We start from the raw sequence: 23,451 nt of genomic DNA, 5'->3' as shown, positions 1-23,451 counted from the left end.
GAGGTTCTGAAGTGCCTGGAGAACTTACTTCCCTTGCAGTTAGAGACAGAATCAGAAATTGTGTTAGAAAAGCAGAGCAAAGAGGATAGTTCAGATAAGCCTTATATGTACTCAAACTCTAAACCCTTTGAGATCTATCGTTAACTGTCCTGTAGGGAAGTATGTGACAAGGTAAAGGTGTGACAGGCTGTAAAGAATTAAGAGGCTCCCAGCTAGTCACATAGCTGTTTGGGGCAGAGTATAAGAGGAAGGGGAACCAAGGAGAAACGTGTATACTCTCCATGGCTGGCTAGAGCAGGGAAACACTTCTGATGATTAATGCTGAATGATTTTCAATTAGCTTGCTTTTGTTTTGTGGATAATAAAACAAGTCCCAATGAAGAGGTCTTATCGGGACTAATGCTTGGAGTTCCTCCCTGGCTGGTGAAACCATCCATCATTTTACAGGGTGACAGAGACTGGTCTTGATGCACATGTTCCTGCATAGCACTGGTGACCTATTTTGCCTGGAACTGCTGCATTTGTGCTCCCCGCTCCTGCATAGTTAAGAGTATATGGCTGTAGAAGTGTTCACTCACCACAGGCATGCCTCCTCTTGGCACAGCAGAAACTCCATCTTTAGCACCTGTGGTGTTCCACCTCTTCTCACACTCAGTCAGGTCATGTTTTCATTCCACCCCTTTCAGGGTAACAGAAAGTAAGTCCAACAAATAATTCCAGGACCTTGTGTCAAGTGGATCCATTGGTCCTTACAACCCTCCCTCTGGACTCTGAATTATCCTTATCCTCCTTCCATTGAGAGGAATCACACCACCTTCCCAGTAGCTGGCAGGGGAACACAGGCCCAGCCTCTACACCGGGTTCCAGTCCAGGGACCTTGGACAAATAACCAAAGTCTGTTTCATCAGACTTCCTGCTGTTGCCTCTCTGGACTCCTTCCCACCAATAGTCTTTCCTCAGACCTTTCCCCCAGCCTCTCCCTAGGCTCTTTGTAACAAGCAACACCTTCCAAGGTTGCTCCCAAGAGGTCTAGTCCCTGCCCTTGTGTAAGGGTCAACCCCGGGAGCTTGACCCACTCCCACATCTTCCAGGAAATGCCATTTTCTGGTACCCATGGAATAACTACAGTGCTCTTCTCTATTGCCCCTCATATTTCAGTCCAAACACCCTTTGGCATCACCGCTTTCAGGAAAATTTATGTTTGGCCAAAGGTTTCACTACCCCCAGCCTCCCTTCTAGCTTTGGACCCTCCAGTTCTGGCTTTAGCCCACAAGAGGAAACACCCAGCTACCTGTTGCCTGGGTCTCCAACTTGCCCTTCCCCTATTACCCTATGCTCCTGCCTTTATCAAGACCCAGCTGGGTGTGATCAGATAGGCCTATCACCCCTCCAGGTGCCAGCCAGCAGCCTAATTGGGCTGAGGCTTCTGTTAATCCAGGATAACCAGTGGGAGGTTTGAATACCCCTTCATGATGGCCCTGTGTTTGTAAAACATTCTCATTCTATGTCTGTTATTGACCCAATCCCACTATTGGGTGGGATACAGGAAGGAAACAGCTCTTCACCTTTATCTTTGATTGCAGGGACACATTTTTTTCCAGACTGAATAAAATGCTCACAAAGAAAACAAATTGAAAGGAAAATTCTCCCCACCCCAAAAAACCTACTAACCAAAAAAAAAAAAAAAAAAAAAAAACCCCCCACAAGCCAGTGCGTAGGGATATTACCGTGTATTAGGCCAGGGGCAGACATATCTCTGAGCATTTTCTCTCTTTCATACAGATTGATATACGTGAAGAACCTTTTAAAAAGGCCTGTGCTGCTGTGTTTTTGCCAAGATCGCTGAGGAACTACTTGGGGAGCCAATCTTTAGATCCAGAACATCATTCAAAGATTCAGTTTAATTTTTTTGGAATAACTTCATTCTTTGTGGTAAATATTGTCATTAGCCAACACTAGCCTAATAGCATTTAGATAAACTGCTCCTCTTAAACTGTGCAGGGAAAGGATCCTGGCAGGGTTATCTATTAGCTAGAACAGGGGTTAGCAACGTTTGGCACGCGGCTCGCCAGGGTAAGCACTCTGGTGGGCCGGGCCAGTTTATTTACCTGCTGACGCGGCAGGTTTGGCCGATCGCGGCACCCACTCACCGCGGTTTGCCATCCCGGGCCAATGGGGGCGGCAAGAAGTGGCGCGGGTGAGTGATGTGCTGGCCGTGGCTTCTCGCCGCCCCCACTGGCCCGGGACGACGAACTGCGGCGAGTGGGGGCCGCGATCGGCCGAACCTGCCGCGTCAGCAGGTAAATAAACTGGCCCGGCCTGCCAGGGTGCTTACCCTGGCGAGCCGCGTGCCAAACGTTGCCAACCCCTGAGCTAGAGGAAGCTGCATTGCTGGGCACAATTAAAACTAGAGTGGACCATGCACTAATAAATGTGGGGTAAGGTGCAACCTTGCATCTGTGGGGAGCATACTGGAGGGCCTAACTGGTCTTCTGTGTTTCTAGGCTTCTCTGATCATTGTCTACAGAGATTTGAATAATTTTCATCTTGCCTATTTGGCGTTATCCCAACTCTTTTATTTCACAAAATAATCAGAACACAACCTAATCTCTCTTCTTCAGTATAATTTACTGTTTCTTACGGAACATGCATAATACCTGTCAAATTATCATTAAAAATAATAGCAACAATGCTATGCAGTCTTGCAGACTGTTCTGTTGCTTTTTGGAATTTTGTTGCAGTCCAGATACTATAAAGATGGGCACACTAGAAAAGCCTTGATAGATAGTATTTTATTTATATTATGGTAGCACTCAGTGTACAAAGTATTGCCTCTGCACATACAAGGCAGCATGGTCTCTGCCTTGAAGGGCTCACAATGTGCTGGGCTTCATGCCTAACATTTTAAGTCATATGCCTCCAGGGCCGGCTCCAGCTTTTTTGCCGCCCCAAGCGGCGAAGAGAGGAAAAAAAAAAAAAAATCCACGATCGGCGGCACTTCGGCGGCTGCTCTACCGCGCCACTTCATTCTTTGGCGGCAATTCGGCGGCTGGTCCTTCTCTCTGAGAGGGACTGATGGATCCGCCGCCGAAGACCTGGACGCGCCGCCCCCTTCCCTGGGCCGCCCCGAACACCAGCTTGCTGCGCTGGTGCCTGGAGCCGGCCCTGTATGCCACTGACTGCCTTGTTGTAGGGAAATGGTTGTGAAACTCTCCTGGTCCAGTCAAGATGGTTGCAGCTATATTTCACCTTTGCTAATTAGGAGAGAGTTTGTCTCTGAATTTCCCACTAACTACATTTCCTAAATAAATAGTGGGAATCTGAATTAAATCAGGCATTCCAAGGTGTTCCTCTCATCGATTCTAATAAACAATTTTCAAACAAACCAGACAGCAAACAGTTTGGGTTATTCAGGCTACTGGGATTCCAACTCTTATTTTCTGTACATTTCCATTACAGGATAACAGTCTCGGGGATAAAAGGTTGAACACCTATGTTGTGAGTGCCAGCATTGAAAATGTATCAATTCACCACCTCAGTGAGCCAGTGAATATTATCCTACAGCATATAAAACCAAATAGGGTACGGCATTTTTATTTAATCACAGGCCTCTTCAATTAAAATCAATTTCATCTCTGTTCATCCTTAAAATAGGATTACCTGTCTTGTTGTCCACTTGAAACGTTCTTCCTACTGAACTAATCTTTGCAGGTCAACGGCAAGACTAACAGTTCAAACAGATTTCAGGCTGTCTGTTTAATTCACACAAGTTACCTAAGCACGTATTCCCTTCGCAAATCTCTAGCTGGCAGAAAGGGGCACTCCCTCTTTTACCTTGATTTCAGGGAAATCAACACAAGTTGATTCACCCCCCCCCCCAATGCCTATTAATTGAGATTAAGAAACTATAATTCAGCACTTAGATAGTGCAAAGGAACAGCAACACAAACACAAAAATGCTACACCCAGTCTGGGTGCTGGCATGCAGAAATAAGACTTGATCTGCAGAAGTGCAAGAAGTGGCCCACGGTATACTGATTGTACTTTTCAATTATTAGGCCCTTGGCTAAAATTTTGTTGTGTCCTTTTGTTACAAAGAGCACATGAAAACACACACAGTTTCAGAGAGGAGCCTGCTTTTTATTGCCGATCGTATTAATCAGAAACAACTTTTTGGAGTATTGTAAGGGCAGAAAGGCAGAGGAAAGCACTTTGTTTCTTCTTACATCCTTCAGGCACTACCTAGAAATACTGCATATTAACATTTAGGGTGAAATTCACCCCTCCTTCTGCACAAAGCTTTGGTAATATTATATAATACTTATATTGCGCTTTCCATCCATACCTCTCCATGGACTTCCCAAGGGTGGGTGGGTACTTGACACTTCCCATCACTTGACAGATGGAAAGCTGAGACACAGAATAGGTAGGTGACCTGCCACAGCAAGTGCGTGACCAAGCTGGTCTACTGGTCCAGGTCCTGTTGTGCCGCTGTAAGGTCCCTAGTGTAGACATAGCCTAACTCTAACAGAATAAGATAAACATACTGATGGGAGGTTGGGATGATCTAGGAAACTGGTAATGGGAAAACCACTGATCTCTAGGATGCCCCTTCTAATCTAGCCCAGGTCGGCAGTAAAAGTTGTTACCACCTGAGAGCTTTTGGATGGCACATGTGAAATTGCTGGTACTCTTAAGTCCAGCTCTCAGTGGACAGGAGTTTGCACATCCCAAAAACCACCCGCACATTTGGTAACCTTGCTCATGGTCTCAGCAGAGACCCAGGTGTGAATGAGAACAGACTGAACTCCACTTCTATTTCTAGATGGGATACTTAAGTCAGACTTGAGACACATTGACAGAGCAACATGGAGGAAGCTTGCACTCCAACTGGCCATGTAGCTGTTGTTGAACCAAGCAGAAGTCTTTGCCAAACCCAGTTTTTGCCCCTCAGAGTGGAAAACAAATTAGGATTGATCACTTCTCATATAGTCAGAGTTAAAGAGCAGACATTAAAGGGACTGTACAGCAATGTCACAGCACTCATTTTCCTTTCTTTCAGAACAAATCTACAGAGCACTGTGTGTTTTGGGACTTTATGAAGAACAGTAAGTACTATTTACAAGGGCGCCATATTTTAGCCATCACCATCCTGATGATGCCCTTGGCTACCTAATGTGGCGTCACAAATGCTGATGTCTGTAGTTCAGGTCAAATGCATCCAGGATAGGTGCTTCTTACTGAAGTCTACACCAGTGGGCACATGCCATCCCAGGTCTCATGGCCTGGGGTGGCCCCCACACACACTTCCTCAGTTTCTCTGAGTTCCCCAAGAATAATCCAATCACAGCCAAACTCTTTGAAACAATAGTTTCTCCTCTTCTAGGGTCTAACTTATTCAATATCATTTAGCATTCACAAACATTCATTTCTGCACACCCCTCAGGGTGAGGCTTGCACAGTCCACCTTCCTAGGACTGTGGCTTTATGTTCTGGTCTCCCCAGTCCATAACTCACCACTCAAACCTAGTCCCTTCCTGGGACTGTGGTTCATAGACTTCTTTTCCCCAGCAGCTTCTTTCAGTAACTCCCTTCCCGAGGGACTGTGACAGGCATCTGCCTTTTCCGGACTCTTTTTACCCAATCCTCTCCTTTATCAGAGGCCTAATTGAGTTATGTTACCCATTTTCTGCACCTGGGGAGACAGGTTATGCTTGTCACAGATGGGCTGGGTTCCATCTTCCCTCAAGGGGCCAGCCATTCTATGACAACCAATATAGTCAGTGTTATAACTGAGGGGTGGTCATTTAGCAGTACTTGTAATGAGGCATCAACACAAATGGTGAAAAGTAAAACTAAGCTAAAAGCAGAGTAAAAGTAAATCTAAAACTAAATTTAACTAAGAATAACATTGATTTGATCAATTTAAGCTTCAAATGTTTAATAAGTAGGTATGATGAGCAGACATGAATAATAAACCCCCTCTGGGCAGGCTAGGCACAAGATTGGGAGTCAGGATATAGATACTGTAGTAATCACTGTATTATAAATGCATAAGACCAACAGACCTGGGTTTTCTGTTCCTGATTCTGACACTCATCCACTTGTAAAATGGGGATAACAATTTCCTCCCTCACAGTAGTGTTGTGAGACCTAATTCATTAATGGTTGTTAAGGAACAATAAGATATTCAGCTAGAAAGTGCTTTAGACACACACAGTATTATTATAATCATCTTCACCTGGGACATGCAAGTGACCAGGACTCATTCAGTGGAGTATGGTTAGCATAAGGAGGTGCTGTTCATTGCTCTAGCTCATTAAACAGGAATGGGGTTGGACAGGTTATCCTTATTGAAAATGCTACTGAAGGTTGCTGAGTATTCATGTTGGGGCTAATTCTGCACTGGTGCAAATCAGGAGTAACTGTTGACTGCAATGTAGCTACACAGGTATAATACTAGGGTCAGTGGAGAATCAGAGCTGGCGTAGGCTCAAACCACAAAATTTGGATTAGGATTCTGAATTTGCAGGAGAGTCTGGATCCAAGGTTTTGGTTTGGCCCATTATAAATAAAGGGGCCTGTCATGGAATTTGGATCAGGGTTCAAATCTGAAAGTTCTCAGAATTCATGGGTGACAGGATCCAGGATTTGGGGTTGGCCCATCTTATTTGTGTTCTGATTTTAATGTGGACCAGCAGTATAACTAACACTTTCTGGTAAGATAAAACAGCTCCCAGTAACAAAAGTACTTCCCTCCCCAAACCCATGAAATGCTCACGGGAAGGGCTAGCTGATCTCCTGGTTAGAAATGGCAGAAAATCACTGTCGATGTACTTAAATCTATTGAGTGTGTCAGGATGGAGCTAACAAAAAATTAGAGTTAGGCTATGTCTAGGGTGACCAGATGTCCCATTTTTAAAGGGACAGTCCTGTTTTTTGGGACTTTTTCTTATATAGGCACCTATTACCCCCCACCTCCCATCCCGTTTTTTCACAGCTGAAATCTGGTCACCCTAGCTATGTCAACACCGGACCTGTGTCGCCGTAAGGTCTCTTATGTAGCTGGCTATGCCGAAAGGAGAGAGCTCTCCCCCCAACGAGTGGCTGTAGGTTGTCCACACCAGCCCTTTTGTCAGTGAAGCTTCTGTCAGTCAGGGGGGTGGTTTTTTCATACCCGACCAACAAAAGTGCTAGTGTAGACATAACCTTGTACTGCAAACAATACTAAAAGAGCTCCAAAATGCTTCAGAAGGCGGAGGGGTTGCTTCATGTCAGTCTCCAGTGAGCCCCTTCAGCCATTCATCTCTATCTGGAAGGGTAGGCTGGTACAAAATAGGGCCCTTGAAAGGGGGGGGGGGGCAAATAAAGGGGAGATCACTTCTTTCCCCCTAAGAAGCTTTACATATCATGGTTTTGCAATGAAAGATCAACAGTCTTCTCAGAGTTACCCCATTAAGTTAATGGTGTCATTCTAGTGTAGCTGAGCATGGAATTTGGCCCACACTTTCTGCAGATTCAGGAAGACACCAGTGTACTGATTTACAATCAGCTCGCATTTGGGAGCTAATGCTAGAAATTTCTTCTTCTTTTAACTGATAGTTTAGATTCTGAATATGTGATACCAGCCACATAAATAGTTATAAATAAGTCACACCAGGAGATATCTGGTCTCCAAGGAGAATGTTTGACTCCCCTGACCTAAACTGTTCCTCCCCACCTTTCAAATACTTACCGTGTCCCCACCTCCTTAGATGTAATCTAGCCAACCTCTCTCTCTCACTATAAATATGTAGTACTAGAAATATTTCTTCATTCCCCAAGTTTCAGCCGTACAAGTTTAGAGATTCTAATCTCCAACAGCAATTCAAACATGTGTTCTTGTGTGAAATCTCATCCATGTGTGCTGTTAGCTGACCCTGCGATCTGTACTAACTTGAGCTCATAATCACACCTCCTGCATTTTTCAGAGCTATAAATTACTGGATATGACTAACTAGTTAAAAATCCCTTTCTGTATTGTACAGATGGACTGGGTGGCTGGAATACATCGGGGTGTGAAGTGAAACACAGAAATATGTATTACACAATCTGTCATTGTAACCATCTTACCCATTTTGGAGTGTTGCTGGTAAGTACTCCATGAATCATCTCCGGAAGACACTGATGGCACTACACCAAGTCATCACTGGACTTGTGGGAGACATCTTAGTTTCAAATTAGCTTTTAGAGAGCAAACTGTATTTTGCTGGAAGTAATACATCTCTACCCCGATATAACGCAACCCAATATAACACGAATTTGGATATAACGCGGTAAAGCAGTGCTCGGGGGGGTGGGAGGGGGCTTCGCACTCCAGCAGATCAAAGCAAGTTCGATATAACGCGGTTTCACCTATAACGCAGTAAGATTTTTTTGGCTCCAAGGACAGCATTATATCGGGGTGGAGGTGTACTAATAAAGAAAGCAAATAAAAGTAATTTTTAAATTAAAAAAGAAAGTGAAGTCCAATTGCACACTCAGTACAAATTCATTTCACAGCAGTTGTCATTGCATCTTAGCTTTCATTGCATCTTTACAATTTTCCCTAATGAATATTACTGCATTAGCTGTTGTATTGGGTTGTATGGTAATGTTAGTTAGCTGCCAACAGCAACTAATGGTGTTCAGTTTCCCTGAGAGTGTCACTAATTAAACTCTCTTAATCTAAAAATGTATCAGCATTATCATCTATTATTTACATAGCACCAAAAGTGTGTTAAGGACTTTAACAAAGTTCCTGCCCCAAAAACCTTAATATCAAAACAGACCATGTACAAATGAAGGACTGAAAATGGTTGCAACAAAAAGCGAAGTGATTGGGGAATTCTGAATAAACTAGGCAGCAGATACTAGCAGAATATCCTCACCCTGACATAGGAGAACCTGCATGGGGGAAAACACGTGGTCCATTTCCCTTTGGTATGTGCAATGTAAACACAAATACGCACCTGTGATTAAACTAACTGGCCCCTAGAGGTCATTATTACTCTCCTCAAATATAGATGCAAGAGCCCTATCTGGTAGTAAAAATGTTACTTCTACAAGAAGGAAATTTGAATGTTGTAGATTTCATGCAGCTTGTTGTATTTCTAAATCAGGGATTGGCAACCTTTGGCACAAGGCCTGCCAGGGTAAGCACCCTGGCGGGCCGGGCTGGTTTGTTTACCTGCCGCGTCCGCAGGTTCGGCTGATCGCAGCTCCCACTGGCCGCGGTTCGCTGCTCCAGGCCAATGGGGGCTGCGGGAAGTGGCCGCCAGCACATCCCTTGGCCCACGCCGCTTCCTGCCACCCCCATTAGCCTGGAGCAGCGAACCGGGGCCAGTGGGAGCTGCGATCGGTCAAACCTGCAGACGCAGAAGGTAAACAAACCGGCCCGGCCCGCCAGAGTGCTTACCCTGGTGGGCCGCGTGCCAAAGGTTGCCAATCCCTGTTCTAAATAAAATAAGTCGGACTGAACCAAATTGTAAACTCACTGTTCTCCATTGCCATTCCGGTTACAGACACTGTAGGAACTGTTTTGACTGCATGATGTCTACAATTCTCAGTACAAAAGAAAACAAATTACTCTCTTGGTTCAAAAGTCACATATAAAGCATATAGCAGCAGGTTATGGCAGGCAACAAGATTCATGTCATAAACATCATTGGGAACTAATATATGGGAGTGAGGCCCATTTTATTGAGTGTTTTTCACAGCCTGGCTCTTGAAAGTACTTTTGACTTGGTGAATCCTCCCACACTTCAAAGCATCTGGCATATGTCTCCATCCCCCACTTTCAGCAACCCCCATTTTAACAAACGAGAGTTTCTTCTACAAAATGCGTGTCCATTAAATATTTTTTGCTGTATTACTTTAAAAGCTGCATCGAAGTCTGAGGGGCAATGAGAATGATGCTTTTGCAACTTCTTGGCAATTAAATACTGGATATTTTCCCTGTCTTTGGTATTTCATTACATTCTAAAATGAGTCGTTTGTAAAAATAATAAAAACATTTAGAAAAAAAAATGAATAGAAACTGCTCTCTTTCCCCAGTGTGAAAATGTAGGAGGCAATTGTATTTTTTCTGCATGACGTAGGCCAGTTATGAGCAATGACCAGAATTCTTTATATTTTGACCTAGGACTTAACCCGGAGAGAGACAGATGGTGTGAATCATCGCATATTAACTCTGATAACCTATGCAGGATGTGGAGCCTCTGCCCTTTGCTTGGGGGTAGTGCTGGTGATGCACCTAACTCTTGAGTAAGTTGAATCCTTTCTTTTATCGTTTTTTCCCCCATGCAGAAGCAATAATGACCTCCGCAGTCACTACAGGAGTTTTCAGTAACACTGATGCTAGATCAATCAGACACAAGAAGATGATGAAAGGATGATTTGAATATCATACAGTGGAAAAGTGGTGATATAAAACTTCATGCTTCAGGACATAAGACAACTTCCAACTAATGGAGATTAGGAAGCAATTTCCCCTATGAACATGTTATTCCAAAACTGCCTACTGCCGTGTTTCTTTCACCTTGCTCTGGAACATCTGGTACTGGCCACTCTTGGAGATATGATATGGGCTGTATTCAACCACTGGTTTAAACCAATTTGGCAACTCTTGTGTTCCTAATATGCTGTCATTGTTCTTGCATCTGAATATGGTATCATGGCAAGAGGCTAGAATATCTTGTATGTTCAATGGTGGTCCCAATCTTTATATGCAGTGTTAAAGGAGGCAGAAAATAAAAGATCGTTCCTATTAAACACAGCCTTGAAATGTAGATCTCCTCTTGAAAGTGAAGGGTAAAAATGGCACCTGTTATTTAGAGTCATATCTTCTTACTTGAATAACAAATATAAGTTTTTCCTACTTGTAACCCTTGTTTGCACTGTAATGCCAACACAGGTAAAAGAGAGTAAGTGGGTTATTCTTCACTTTGTGAAACATCCATAGAATTGTTTGCTAAATTCCAGTGAGTTGCTCAGATTTTACAGATGGCATAATCTGAAGACAACAGGGTTGCATAGATTAACCAAGAATCTAATTTGGCCTGCTGGTTATGGTGCATGACATGGAAAAAATATAGCATTTTCCAGAACCCAGAAGAGTTTGCAGGGCTTGCAACTAGAAAAGCCTCCTCTTTATTTTTAAACTAAACATATCCAGTATTTGGAAATCACTGAGATACAATAGTCATGGAATCCTACAATGATATTTGTAGAGACACTTCGCAGAGTAGAAGCTCACATTTACTCCAAAGTAAGATAGGAATCCACTTCTTTTTGAAAATTACAGGCCAGTAAGCACCTACAGCCTGAGATAGGCACTGACAAAGCTGAATAAAAGAAATAATTTTCCTTGATCAATACAGATTTTTAAATGTATGGGAAAAGTCTCCAATAATGTAGGGCCTTATGTTATCCTGAAAAAATGGTACGCACAGATTATGAGAACGTAAGAATGGCTATGCTGGGTCAGACAATGGTCCATCTAGCACTGTGTCCGCTCTTCTGACAGTGGCCAGTGCCAGATGCTTCAAAAGGAATGAACAGAACAGGGCAATCATCAGTGATCCATCCGCTGTCATCCAGTCCCAGCATCTGGCAGTCAGAGGCCTAAGGAAATCCAGAGCATGGGGTTGCAGCCCTGACCATCTTGGCTACTAGGTTCATCAATGGCTATCCTCCATGAGGGGTCCGACAGATTTACAATGAGGCCTTATTCTCAAAGGGCAACATAAAGGGCTCTGAGTGTAAATGTGTATCCGGTCTGCCAGGAAGGGGGATCACTCTGCCATTGCAGTGTCTTAGCCCTGATCTACACGGGAGGGAGGGGGATCGATCTAAGTTACGCAACTTCAGCTACGTGAATAACGTAGCTGAAGTCGACGTACTTAGATCGACTTACCGTGGTGTCTTCACCGCGGTGAGTCGACTGCTGCCGCTCCCCCGTCAACTCTGCCTGCACCGCTTGCAGCGCTGGAGTACAGGAATTGACAGGAGAGCACTTGGGGGTCTATTTATCGCCCCAATCAATCCCCGCTGGATCAATCGCTGCCCGCCCATCCGGCGGGTAGTGTAGACATACCCTTAGAGTGCTGAAAAGATATTCAATGGGGTGGAATAGAAATACTCATGTGTTTTGTGTATTTTGATGAACTAAAATACCAACTGAATGATGATGAAGCAAAGTTATGGAGAACTATAGGAGGCTCTTTTGGAAAGAAGTGTTTGTCTACATGGGGACTCACAGGGAAGTTACTGTGAAATAGCTAGTGTGTAAATTTAAAGCATAATAGCTATTCCCCACTAACTAGAGAGCTAGTGCACAATAGATCTTCAGCAATTGTTATTCCAGGCTCTTTCCACATGTAGAAAACCACAAGAATTAATTTAGACTGAAAAAAAGGTCACAATTGTATAGTAGCATTGTAGATTTTAGACCTCCATTTCTTCTTGCTTTTTCATTATTTTTTTATTTGTCTTTCTAATTTAAAAGTCTGTCTGCAATCCTTTCAGTTTCAAGGAGTTCCTTTCCATGTGTGGATTTTTCTCTTCACTGTGTTTTTGCTATTTTATTCTCCTCAATGTACATTTGTTTGTATATGTAAACCTCTCAAACAAAAGGTGAACTGACACTTCTGGACTAGACACTATTGGCCAAATTACCAGAAAAGTGCACATGCAGTTGCAGTTACTATAACTACTTGCAAACTAGGTGTTTTTGTGCACAGAAGTACCTATTTAAGCATCTAAACAACTATCCTTTGCTTAGCATTTGAAAATATTCTTTTGGTGTGCATAATCACAATAACGGAGCATGCATTTTTGTGTGCACTTTAATATACATACACACCTGAAAATCTGGTCTTGTACTTCTTACCTGCTCACAGTTATAAGGAATAAAGTGCCAATGCAGGATATACTTACTATTTGATGGATGGTAAGAGGTGGTAACTCCTCATAACCACCTAAACAGGTTCATGTTCTTTCCCCATAGAAAGATTAAAAAGTAAATCTTTTTAAATTTGTGAAGAGGAAGGATGGTGTTGTGTTGAAGACACTGGAATAGGACTCAAGAGACCTGGACACAATAGGGAGCTCAGGGCAAGTCACTAAATCTCTCTGTGGCTTAGTTCCCCCATCTGTACAATAGAGCTATTTACACAGTCCTTCTCCGATCCTTTGTCTGTCTTGTGTTTAAGTTATAAATTCTTTGAGGCAAGGCGTGTCTTTTACTCTGTGTTTCTATAGTGCCAGCGCAATGTGGCTCTAATCTCAGGAGGGGTCTTTAGGTGCTATCATAATACAAATAATAATATTGTATTGAGTAAAACATGGGCTATGGCTGTAAGACAATGAAGTTCTTTGTCTTTTCCACTCACTGCAGTCATGCCAATTGTAGAATGCTCCCCGGAACATGGATAATATATACTCTCAGCCTTTGCAGAATGGAAACAGCAGGGAATTGAATTCTATGTTATTGGAATAAATTAGTGTGTAGGGTATGCCCTGATGTTAGATACTAGGGGAGTGTTTTTAATTAAAAACAAGTTTTTATGAAGCTTAGTTATAAGTCACTTAGGCTACTGAATACACATTTTTATTACCTCCTGCTAGAGAACAAAATGTGATAACCTTTCATTAATTGGCAGCAAGTGCAACTGCACAATGACAATATTGGAAAAATTCATTTCTTTTCACTTTTATTTTAGCAAGCTTCGCAGAGATTATCCTTCAAAAATCCTGCTAAATCTCTGCACTGCACTGCTGATGCTAAACCTGGTATTCCTGGTCAATTCCTGGCTGTCGTCATTTAACAACCATGGCCTGTGTATCACAGTGGCTGTGTTCCTTCATTATTTTCTGCTTGCAGCCTTCACATGGATGGGCCTGGAATCTCTTCACATGTACTTTGCTTTCATCAAAGTCTTCAGTCTATACATTCCAAACTATATACTGAAATTCTGCATTGCTGGGTGGGGTAAGTAAGCAGCTTGTCTCTCTTGATATCTGTGCTTGGTATACTGCTCTAATGTAGGCTTTCCTTACGTGAAAATGCACTGCACCCGTACAGGAAAGATTCCTTAGCCCAGACAGGTCCTGCTGACAGCTACTCCTGGACATGGGAGTGTAGCAGATAGTCCTTGCCGCTCCTTTTCTGCACACACATACGGGCATGTGGCTCTGTACTGTGCCTCCAAGGCAGTATCTTCATGGATCGGCATCACCCAGCCCTGCTTTGCTGGAGCAAGACTGTTATTGGACCCCTCCATGGATATACAAAGAGAGAGGGGACTTAATGAGCTTCTTTCCCAACCTCTTGTGCGCCTGCACAGGGATCACTCACAATGAGGGGTCCTAGTGATTCTATGCATGCCAGCTGCCTGAATGAAGGCAGCATGGGGGCAGAACCATGGCCCGTCTCCATCCTGTGGCCAGGTAGAGGGGGATCACTCTCTCCATCTCCAAGGACAGTGTCCTGTAGCTGCCACTCCAACATGCACTTCCAGGGAGCCCTGTGAGTGAATGCTGGGTCTCACTCAGAATATTTTTGGGGGACTCCGGCAGCAGCATGGCCCCATCCCTCCAAACAACTGGGCACCAAAGGCATCATGTAGCCATTAGTAGGGAAGACTGGCAGAAAGGGGCTAACAAGCAGGTTTGCATTAAAAAAGGGCAGAATTTGATGCAATGATTGTAGTTCTGTTGAGCTGCCTGGATAGTTGCTAAACTCAGTGACTATTTTTAAATACCACATGTACATCACCATCTCCGTCATTAGATTTTGCACACAACTACGCTGATTATTAGCCTTACAAGAACTCTTGTTTAGGCACAGCTCTTAGCAGGGGTGATGTCTGTAACAATCCGTCTGGCAAACAACAAAAACAGGAGCTGAAAGGAACATGGTAAACAGGAAAGGAGTGGCACTGAAGATTTGTGAACAAGTACTGTTTGAAAAATGTCAACCTCATTAGACTGTTACACTGGGTGCTACTACAAATTTGTCTTTTGCCATTCTAAGATGTTTCTAATAATTAGTAAGGGTTGTGTCTGAGCTATTATTTTAGCAGAGTGGATCCCTTCTGGAGATGTTTGAGAACTCAAACATTTTGCAAACAAAGACATTTTATGCCTACTCATCTGCAGTTTGCATAAATAAATAAAGGGACAATCCTGCTCTGCTGCACATGATTTCAGCAGAGCCTTCAGGTGTGTTATTGAGAAGAGACCTTGATCCACACATCTGTATCATTGCTGTAATTATTAATCATGGACTCTCACACCCAGAAGAGATTAGGAGATTGGATGTCTCCCACTTCCAGATTTCCTTTTTTTTTTTTTGGCTTAAAATCTCTCTCTCTCTCTTATCTCCCCTGCTATTAGGGATACCAGCTGTTGTAGTTGCTACTCTCCTCATTATAAATGTGGACTTTTATGGCAACGGATCAGTTTCTAAAAACCAGAACTCATTCACTTTTTTGTAAGTATATTTGAAGGAATTGGTCCAACATCTTGTCTCCTTTTATTTCTTCTAGTTCATGCTAATCTCCTTCTCTTTACTTTGCCACTTTGAGTGTCAATTCCTCTTTCTTTGTGGAGAATCTCTTTGCTTCTGGAACACATTAACATAATCTCATAGACTCTTAAGGCCAGAAAAGACCATCATGACCATGTAGTCTGACCTTCTGCGCATTGCAGGCTGAGGTCACAGAACCTGTAATACAGAACCACTCCTGTAATAGAGGACCACTCCTGTAATAGAGGACCCTTAACTTTTGGCTGAATTACCGAAGTCCTCAAATCATGATTTAAAGACTTCAAGTTACAGAGAATCCACCATTTACACTAGTTGAAACCTGGAAATGACCCTTGCCCCATGCTGCAGAGGAAGGCAAAACAACCCCATGATCTCTGCCAATCTGACACAAAGAAAAATCCTTCCCGACCCAAAATATAGTGATCAGTTGGATTTGAGTATGTCGGCATGACCCGACAGCCAGATACTTGGGAAAGAATTCTCTGTAGTAACTCAGAGTCCTCCCCGTCTAGTGTCCCATCGCCTGCCATTGGGGGTTTTTGCTACTAGCAGTTGCAGATTGCCTACAATGGCATGTAGCCAGTCTCATCATACCATCCCCTCCATAAACTTGTCAAGATCAGTCTTGAAGCCAATTAGGTTTTTTGTCCCCAGTTGTCCTCTTGGAAGGCTGATTGGAGTAAATCAAGACATCAAACCTATTCCATGTGTTCAGTGAAGTCTCTATAAAAATAATTTGGTCCGGTGTTCCACATGCTTATGTTAATTCCCCAGGTTTTTGAACTTTTCTCATTCCTGTATCTCCTTTGTCATTATCAAACCGCTCGTAATTTTGAATTCTTCAGTTAGATCACATCAACCTTTCTACTTTTCCAGTGAGAATAAGCTACTCTTTTAGCCTTTCTTCTGAAATAGTGTTTACATCAGGAATACTCCCACTTGCTTTTTGCCATGCTCTATCTAGGATGGTACCATTCCAGTAATAATAAATTGTGTATTTACAATCTGACCAGACAGGGGCAGCCCATAGCTATGGCATCTCATGATCAGAACGGGGAGGGAATTATGTATCAGAGGCACTATTCCTACCACACTGGAGCAAGGGGGAAGCAGGAATCTGCTACTGACACATCATCTGAGGAAATTCTAACCAATGCCCATCCATGTGCTGTATTGATAACAGAATAGCTCCCTAATTAGTTATTTTCAACTTTCTATGTTCTTCCCCTTTCCTGTAGTTGCTGGATTCAAGATGATGTTGTCTTTTACATCTCCGTTGTCGCCTATTTCTGCTTAATATTTCTGATTAACATAATGATGTTCATCAATGTTCTTCTTCAAATTCGTATCGTGAAATCAAAGCAGCAAATAAAATCCAAGAACTGGAAGCAGGGCTTTCTCCATGATCTGCGGAGCACGGTCAGCCTGACATTCTTACTCGGCTTAACCTGGGGTTTTGCCTTTTTTGCCTGGGGATCAGCAAGGATTTTTTTCTTGTATGTCTTCACCATTTGTAACACACTGCAAGGTAACTTCTGCATGAGATGCTGATAGCAATATGGTGTATTTTTATCAGTTTATGGGTGTGATATATAAATACATTCAGATTGTCATCTTACCAACCCAAACTGGGGTGGTTAAGTAGTTTTGTTTGTATCATTTGGAAGTTTGGAGAGTTTAATAATAAAAATCCTTTTGAGTTAGTGAGATATCATCCTGAACTTTATATATCACTGCCACAATTCAATACTAGTATGTAAGGACTTGTGGTAATGCCTTTGAAATACAGGTCCCAATCTATGCCCTTTTCAGGGACACAGACACAATCCATTTCATCTGGGCATAGAAATGCATGCTTGGATTTTGCAGTGACTAGCAGATTGCCAAGAATGTCTGCCCTAATATCAAATCAGACGGGGACTCTTTTAGTAATCTGTTAACTCATGGGCATTAAGGAAGAGAAGAATAGCCCTCAATAAGTTCTGTGCTAATATAATATAGGCTGTGGATCTGCCTCTCTCAAAGATTCATACACTTTAAGGCCAGAAGGTACCATCATGATCATCTAGTCTGACTTCCTGCACATCGTAGGCCAGAGAACCTCACACATCCACTTCTGCAATAGGCCCATAACCTCTGGCTGAGTTATTAAGTCCTCAAATCTTGATTTAAAGACTTCAAGTTACAGAGAATCAGCCATTTACTCTAGTTCAAACAAGCAAGTGCCCCATGCTGCAGAGGGTCTCTGCCAGTCTGACTTGAGGGAAAATTCCTTCACAACCCTAAATACAGAGAATCAGTTAGACCTTGAACATGTGGGCAAGGTCCACTAGCCAAACTCTGTGCTGTATATGTCTGTGATTGAAGAGAGCATGAAAGCTTCAGAAATGAGGCAGGAGGCTGGGGAATCAATATGAAAAATACTGATTTTTGTGTTCCTTCTTCTTTTAGGGCTTTTTATCTTTGTATATCATTGCCTGATGAAAGAGACAGTGAGGAAGCAGTGCCAAGTGCACTTTTGCTGGGGGAGGTTTCGGCTCAATAATTATTCTGGTAAGACACTTAGGTTTATTGTTTTGCTTGACTCATTTTTAAGCTATTAATGGCATAAGAATTAAAATGGAAATGCTTTTGTGTCACAAAAGTACTGCTCCTATTCTGGCATTTAAGATTGAGTAAGCTACAGTGAAGGATCAATTGCAGTATATTTTTACCTAATAATTTCTCCTAAAATATCTGAATTGACTTGAATATGAAAATGCTTAGTGTTGCTGTCTTTATATACTGCACTTCTGTGGCACTTGCCATCCAAGGTTCTCAAAATGCTTTACAAATACACCCCTTACAAGGTCTGCCACTGATGTCACATCCATTCTACACCAGAAAGGTGAGGTGTCCCAATGTACAGGTTTTCCACAATTCCCTTGCTACAGTGGAAAAGTGTTAGGTCTTAACGTTCCTCCATGAATTCTTCATAGATTGGACCTTGATTTATAGAATCAATAGCTAATGTGGTGACAGCATATAGATACAGGACAGATTTTCAAAACAGCTTCAGCCTCACCTCTGAAACTGCAGCTGCAATGGTTTATTGTATGTACAGATGGTATTTTTATACAGAATTCAATAATTACAGCAAATGCAGTTTGCTTATACAAATCTGAAATTTTGAGCATGCAAAAATCTTCGGCATATTTTTAAAGGCTGTGTAATGGGGTCAGCACCACCTCTCACAAGTGCCCCTCTGGTCAGGTGCACGTGCTTGCAGTTTCTCAGTTTGTGATAATGGGGTGGTACCCACCACCTCTCACAAGCTCTCCCCTTGGTTAATGGCTTCTTTGGCAGGTCTTCAGTGGTTCAGCCTTCCAGAGAAGTCACACACACTGTCTGTAAGTGGAACAGAACAAACCTCTTCCAGGGGTTTACCCTCTTTTGGCCCTACTCTGGGGCTGTACCCCCAAGGCTTCCTCCCTGGGGGCACTGATTTCCTGCAGCCCTCCCTGGGCTCCATCCCAGCAGCCAGCCAGGAGCTCCATCCCAGCAGCCAGCCAGGAGCTCCATCTTAGTTCCCCTGGACCCTGCCCAGACTGAGCTGTCTGTGGCTGTCCCTACGGTACTTTCAGCCAGCCAGGAACTCTCTCTTCCAGCTCCAGGCAGTAACTGACTGAATCGGTCTCTGCTGCTCCTTTTTATATGGCCCTCCTGGCCCCTGATTGGCCATTCCTGCAGCCCCTCTAATTGGCTGCTTCTGCTGCAGCCACTCTTAGCCGCTTGGAGGACTTCTCTTCTGCTCCTCTCTGGGACAGTGTGTGGTGAGGAGGCAGGAGTTGTAGACCAAGCTAGATGAGCAAGCATCTCAGAGAGGTGATTAGGAAAAAGCAGAAAGCCTACAAGGAGTGGAAGATGGGAGGGATCAGCAAGGAAAGCTACCTTATTGAGGTCAGAACGTGTAGAGATAAAGTGAGAAAAGCCAAAAGCCATGTAGAGTTGGACCTTGCAAAGGGAATTAAAACCAATAGTAAAAGATTCTATAGCCATGTAAATAAGAAGAAAACAAAGAAGGAAGAAGTGGGACCGCTAAACACTGAGGTTGGAGAGGCGGTTAAGGATAATCTAGGCATGGCCCAATATCTAAACAAATACGTTGCCTCAGTCTTTAATGAGACTAATGAGGTGCTCAGGGATAATGATAGGGTGACAAATGGGAATGAGGATATGGAGGTAGATATTACCATATGCAAGGTAGAAGCCAAACTTGAACAGCTTAATGGGACTAAATCGGGGGGCACAGATCATCTTCAGCCAAGAATATTAAAGGAACTGGCACATGAAATTGCAAGCCCATTAGCAAGAATTTTTAATGAATCTGTAAACTCAGGCGTTGTACCATATGATCGGAGAATTGCTAACATAGTTCCTATTTTTAAGAAAGGAAAAAAAAGTGATCCGGGTAACTACAGGCCTGTTAGTTTGACATCTGGAGTATGCAAGGTCTTGGAAAAAATTTTGAAGGAGAAAGTAGTTAAGGACATTGAGGTCAATGGTAATTGGGACAAAATACAACATGGTTTTACAAAAGGTAGATTATGCCAAAACAACCTGATCTCCTTCTTTGAGAAGGTAACAGATTTTTTAGACAAAGGAAATGCAGTGGATCTAATTTACCTCAATTTCAGTAAGGCATTTGATACAGTTCCACATGGGGAATTATTAGCTAAACTGGAAAAGTTGGGGATCAATATGAAAACTGAAAGGTGGATAAGGAACCGGTTAAAGGGGAGACTACAACAGGTCATATTGAAAGGTGAACTGTCAGGCTGGAGGGAGGTTACTAGTGGAGTTCCTCAGGGATCAGTTTTGGGACCAATTTTATTTAATCTTTTTATTACTGACCGTGGCACAAAAAGTGGGAATGTGCTAATAAAGTTTGTGGATGACACAAAGCTGGGAGGTATTGCCAATACAGAGAAGGACCGGGATATCATACAGGAAGATCTGGATGACCTTGTAAACTGGAGTAAAAGTAATAGGATGACAGTTAATAGTGAAAAGTGCAAGGTCATGCATTTAGGGATTAATAAAAGATCTGCTCCAGGAAGTATTTTGGGAAAGTTCTATGGCCTGTGTTATACAGGAGGTCAAACTAGATGATCACAATGGTTCCTTCTGATCTTTCAATCTATGAAATTTTATTTCTCATTTTATTGAAATCTTTCTCAAGATTAATGTCACTTTTTTGGGGGGGGGGTTTTTTGGCTAGGCACAATGTAGCCTTGGGTGTGTGATTATATATTAACACTCAGAACACAGACAGATGTAATAGACATATTTGAAGATTTACAACAGGAGGGCTAACACACCGAAAGGAATAAAGGCAGAAGAGGAAAGTGTGTTGCAAATGTTCTTACATGCATCACAGTATATTATAAATAGTGTTTAAAAAAGAACACAGAGAGGAAATTTTATTTTATAGTTATGCAAATAATTCACCAAAGAGACAGTCTATGGAGGAGCGTCTAATGAAATATACCTAGAAGGGCACAAGAAAGCAATGGGACAATTACATCTTTTGGGTGCTTACACTTCAAAATCAGGTTTATCAACGCAAGATCATTTCCATCTGCAATAAATGCCAACAAAACTCCAGCCCAGAGTGACCAAACTGTAATATATGTCTCCACCAGAGACCCACTCAGGAGAATTAGTATATATGTTATATAGTACTGGAAACATTTCCCCAATGTACAGAGATTGATTCCTGTGTAGTGTAGTTGTGAGTGTATTACACAGTACCTATTTCCAAACTCTACTATCTCAGGAAACCACTCGGAGTGCCATGGAGTAATCAGCTGCATCTCATGATATAGTGACCTAACTAACTGCACCCAAAATATTATCTCTTATATGGCCTTTTATTTCCAAACTCACCACTCTGTAATTTCAGATTGGAGCAGGGCAGGAACATCTGCTGGATATAAACCAAGAAATTTAGAGCATAAACTATCATCGCATTCTTTGAAATCAACCAAGTCTCTGAAGTCTAATGCAACAAGCTCAACTTCCAATGGTTCAGGCTCCTTACCGGAGACATCTTTGGATATGGACTTGAGAGCAGGTAAAAGGAAAGTAATGTGCACCTCTGGGGGAGGTTTAGGTTGGATATTAGGAAAAACTTTTTCACTAGGAGGGTGGTGAAGCACTGGAATGGGTTACCTAGGGAGGTGGTGGAATCTCCTTCCTTAGAGGTTTATTAAGGTCAGGCTTGACAAAGCCCTGGCTGGGATGATTTAGTTGGGGATTGGTCCTGCTTTAGGCAGGGGGTTGGACTAGATGACCTCCTGAGGTCCCTTCCAACCCTGATATTCTATGATTTTTATAAAATCAGAATGTAACAAGCCCAAGCTGTGGAAATAGAAAAATGTTGCTACCGTGTCTATGTCAGACTCAGACTTCAGGCTAGGGGTTCTGTTACAGCCAGCTTCTGCTAGGCACAGCAGAGTTGGAAGGTTACCAAAGAGCTGGCTATGGACTTACCGCTAAGTACAGACGAGGGCTATTCTAATTTATGCCATCTGACAAGAGTCCTCAAGAAATTGCAGAAGTGAATTCTACTCTGGGTTCGCCCCCTTCCATTCCCAACATGTTACATATACTGGGGGTTGCACAGGAGTGAGCTTTGCCAGCTCTTTGCCAATTAGGGGCATCTTCAACCCAAAAGAATCCCAGCAGGAGAGTTACACCTTAAAGGGGTCTGATTTTCAGAAAGTGCTAAGCACTCACACTCCAGAAAAGGAGTCTAACGTTTGGCATGCAAAATCATTCATCATTTTTGAAACAGGCCTACTTTCTTTCTCTCCCAAGGAAGTTAAAGCATAGTGATATTCTGTTCTCCCTCTTATTTGGAAAGGTTTGTTGTAATGAGAGCATTACATAGAAATCTGTATTTTTAAACATGTAAACAAGGGAATCAAACCATGGTTACTGAAAATGATCCTTTATTCATTTTGCCTAGCTGAGGTGCAATACAACCCGGGCTCTGTAACTCCATCTGCTTATCAGGGAAAACATCCTCGGGCAAGAAGAATATCACCTGTGGATATATAACTGCACAGTACGCAGAAAACTAAGTTTTTGCAGTGATACCCAACCTATTTTTTCTGCTTAGCTGAAGACTGTCTATTTTGTGGCCTGTACAAATAAATGTTTATCCTAGTATTTATTTAATTATAAAATAAGCATTCTGAAGATTGTTATAGGGCTAAAGTCCTGCTCATGCAACCCTTTTGGCTTCAAGGGGTTGCATTCCTGCACATGTGGGGAGAATTTGGCCCTCTCGTGTATGTGGTGGTTGCAGTATCAAGCCCCTGATGTTAAGTCTTGATTTCATAATGGAATGCTGCTGAATGATGATGTATGTGACACAAAGATCCATTAATGATTTTTGTAACTGTCTGATTTAATTGTTAATTAGCATCAGCATATCAAACCATTTTCGGATCCAAAAGCTATACTTAACTTACAATTAATAAAATGCAGAACTGGTAAAAAACATAGGCGTGGAGTTTCCCAGTAAGAAGAGCATGAAACAATAACCCTGGATGTATAAAAATGTCTCATTTTTAGGGAGTGGCAAACCTTATGGATTGTGAGGCCATGTCTACACTATATACTTTGGTCGATGTAAGTTAGATCAGTGTAAAGCCGCTGCAGTTAGTATATTGCTCACACGCATGCTGAGACGTGAGTAGCAATTGCACTCTGGAAGCCTGCAATGCCAGATTGCTACTGGTCAGTGGAAAATCATTTTGGAGTTGGAAAATCCAGTGAGGGCTGTTGCCATGCAAGTGTGCAGGGCCATTAATCATCTCCTGTTATGCAGA

General features: G+C 42.6%; 1 protein-coding gene across 1 annotated transcript in view; it reads left to right on the top strand.

Moving 5' to 3' along the window:
* ADGRG4 (adhesion G protein-coupled receptor G4) overlaps window positions 1–23,120 on the top strand; it is a 68,738-nt gene extending 45,618 nt beyond the window's left edge. The window contains exons 15-25 of the mRNA XM_065556734.1: window positions 1,783–1,932; window positions 3,460–3,582; window positions 5,063–5,108; window positions 8,028–8,131; window positions 10,163–10,284; window positions 13,743–14,011; window positions 15,418–15,514; window positions 16,810–17,099; window positions 18,023–18,124; window positions 21,516–21,686; window positions 22,584–23,120. Coding sequence (XP_065412806.1) covers window positions 1,783–1,932; window positions 3,460–3,582; window positions 5,063–5,108; window positions 8,028–8,131; window positions 10,163–10,284; window positions 13,743–14,011; window positions 15,418–15,514; window positions 16,810–17,099; window positions 18,023–18,124; window positions 21,516–21,686; window positions 22,584–22,675 — 1,566 coding nt within the window. The 3' untranslated portion in view covers window positions 22,676–23,120. The remainder of the gene's footprint in view (window positions 1–1,782; window positions 1,933–3,459; window positions 3,583–5,062; window positions 5,109–8,027; window positions 8,132–10,162; window positions 10,285–13,742; window positions 14,012–15,417; window positions 15,515–16,809; window positions 17,100–18,022; window positions 18,125–21,515; window positions 21,687–22,583) is intronic.
* The last annotated feature ends 331 nt before the right edge of the window (window positions 23,121–23,451 follow it).

Source organism: Chrysemys picta, chromosome 9 (assembly GCF_011386835.1).
Source record: "Chrysemys picta bellii isolate R12L10 chromosome 9, ASM1138683v2, whole genome shotgun sequence".
In the NCBI taxonomy this organism is placed as follows: domain Eukaryota; kingdom Metazoa; phylum Chordata; order Testudines; family Emydidae; genus Chrysemys; species Chrysemys picta.
The sequence above is the reverse complement of the archived record's forward strand: the minus strand, read 5'-3'. Positions and strand labels throughout refer to the sequence as shown.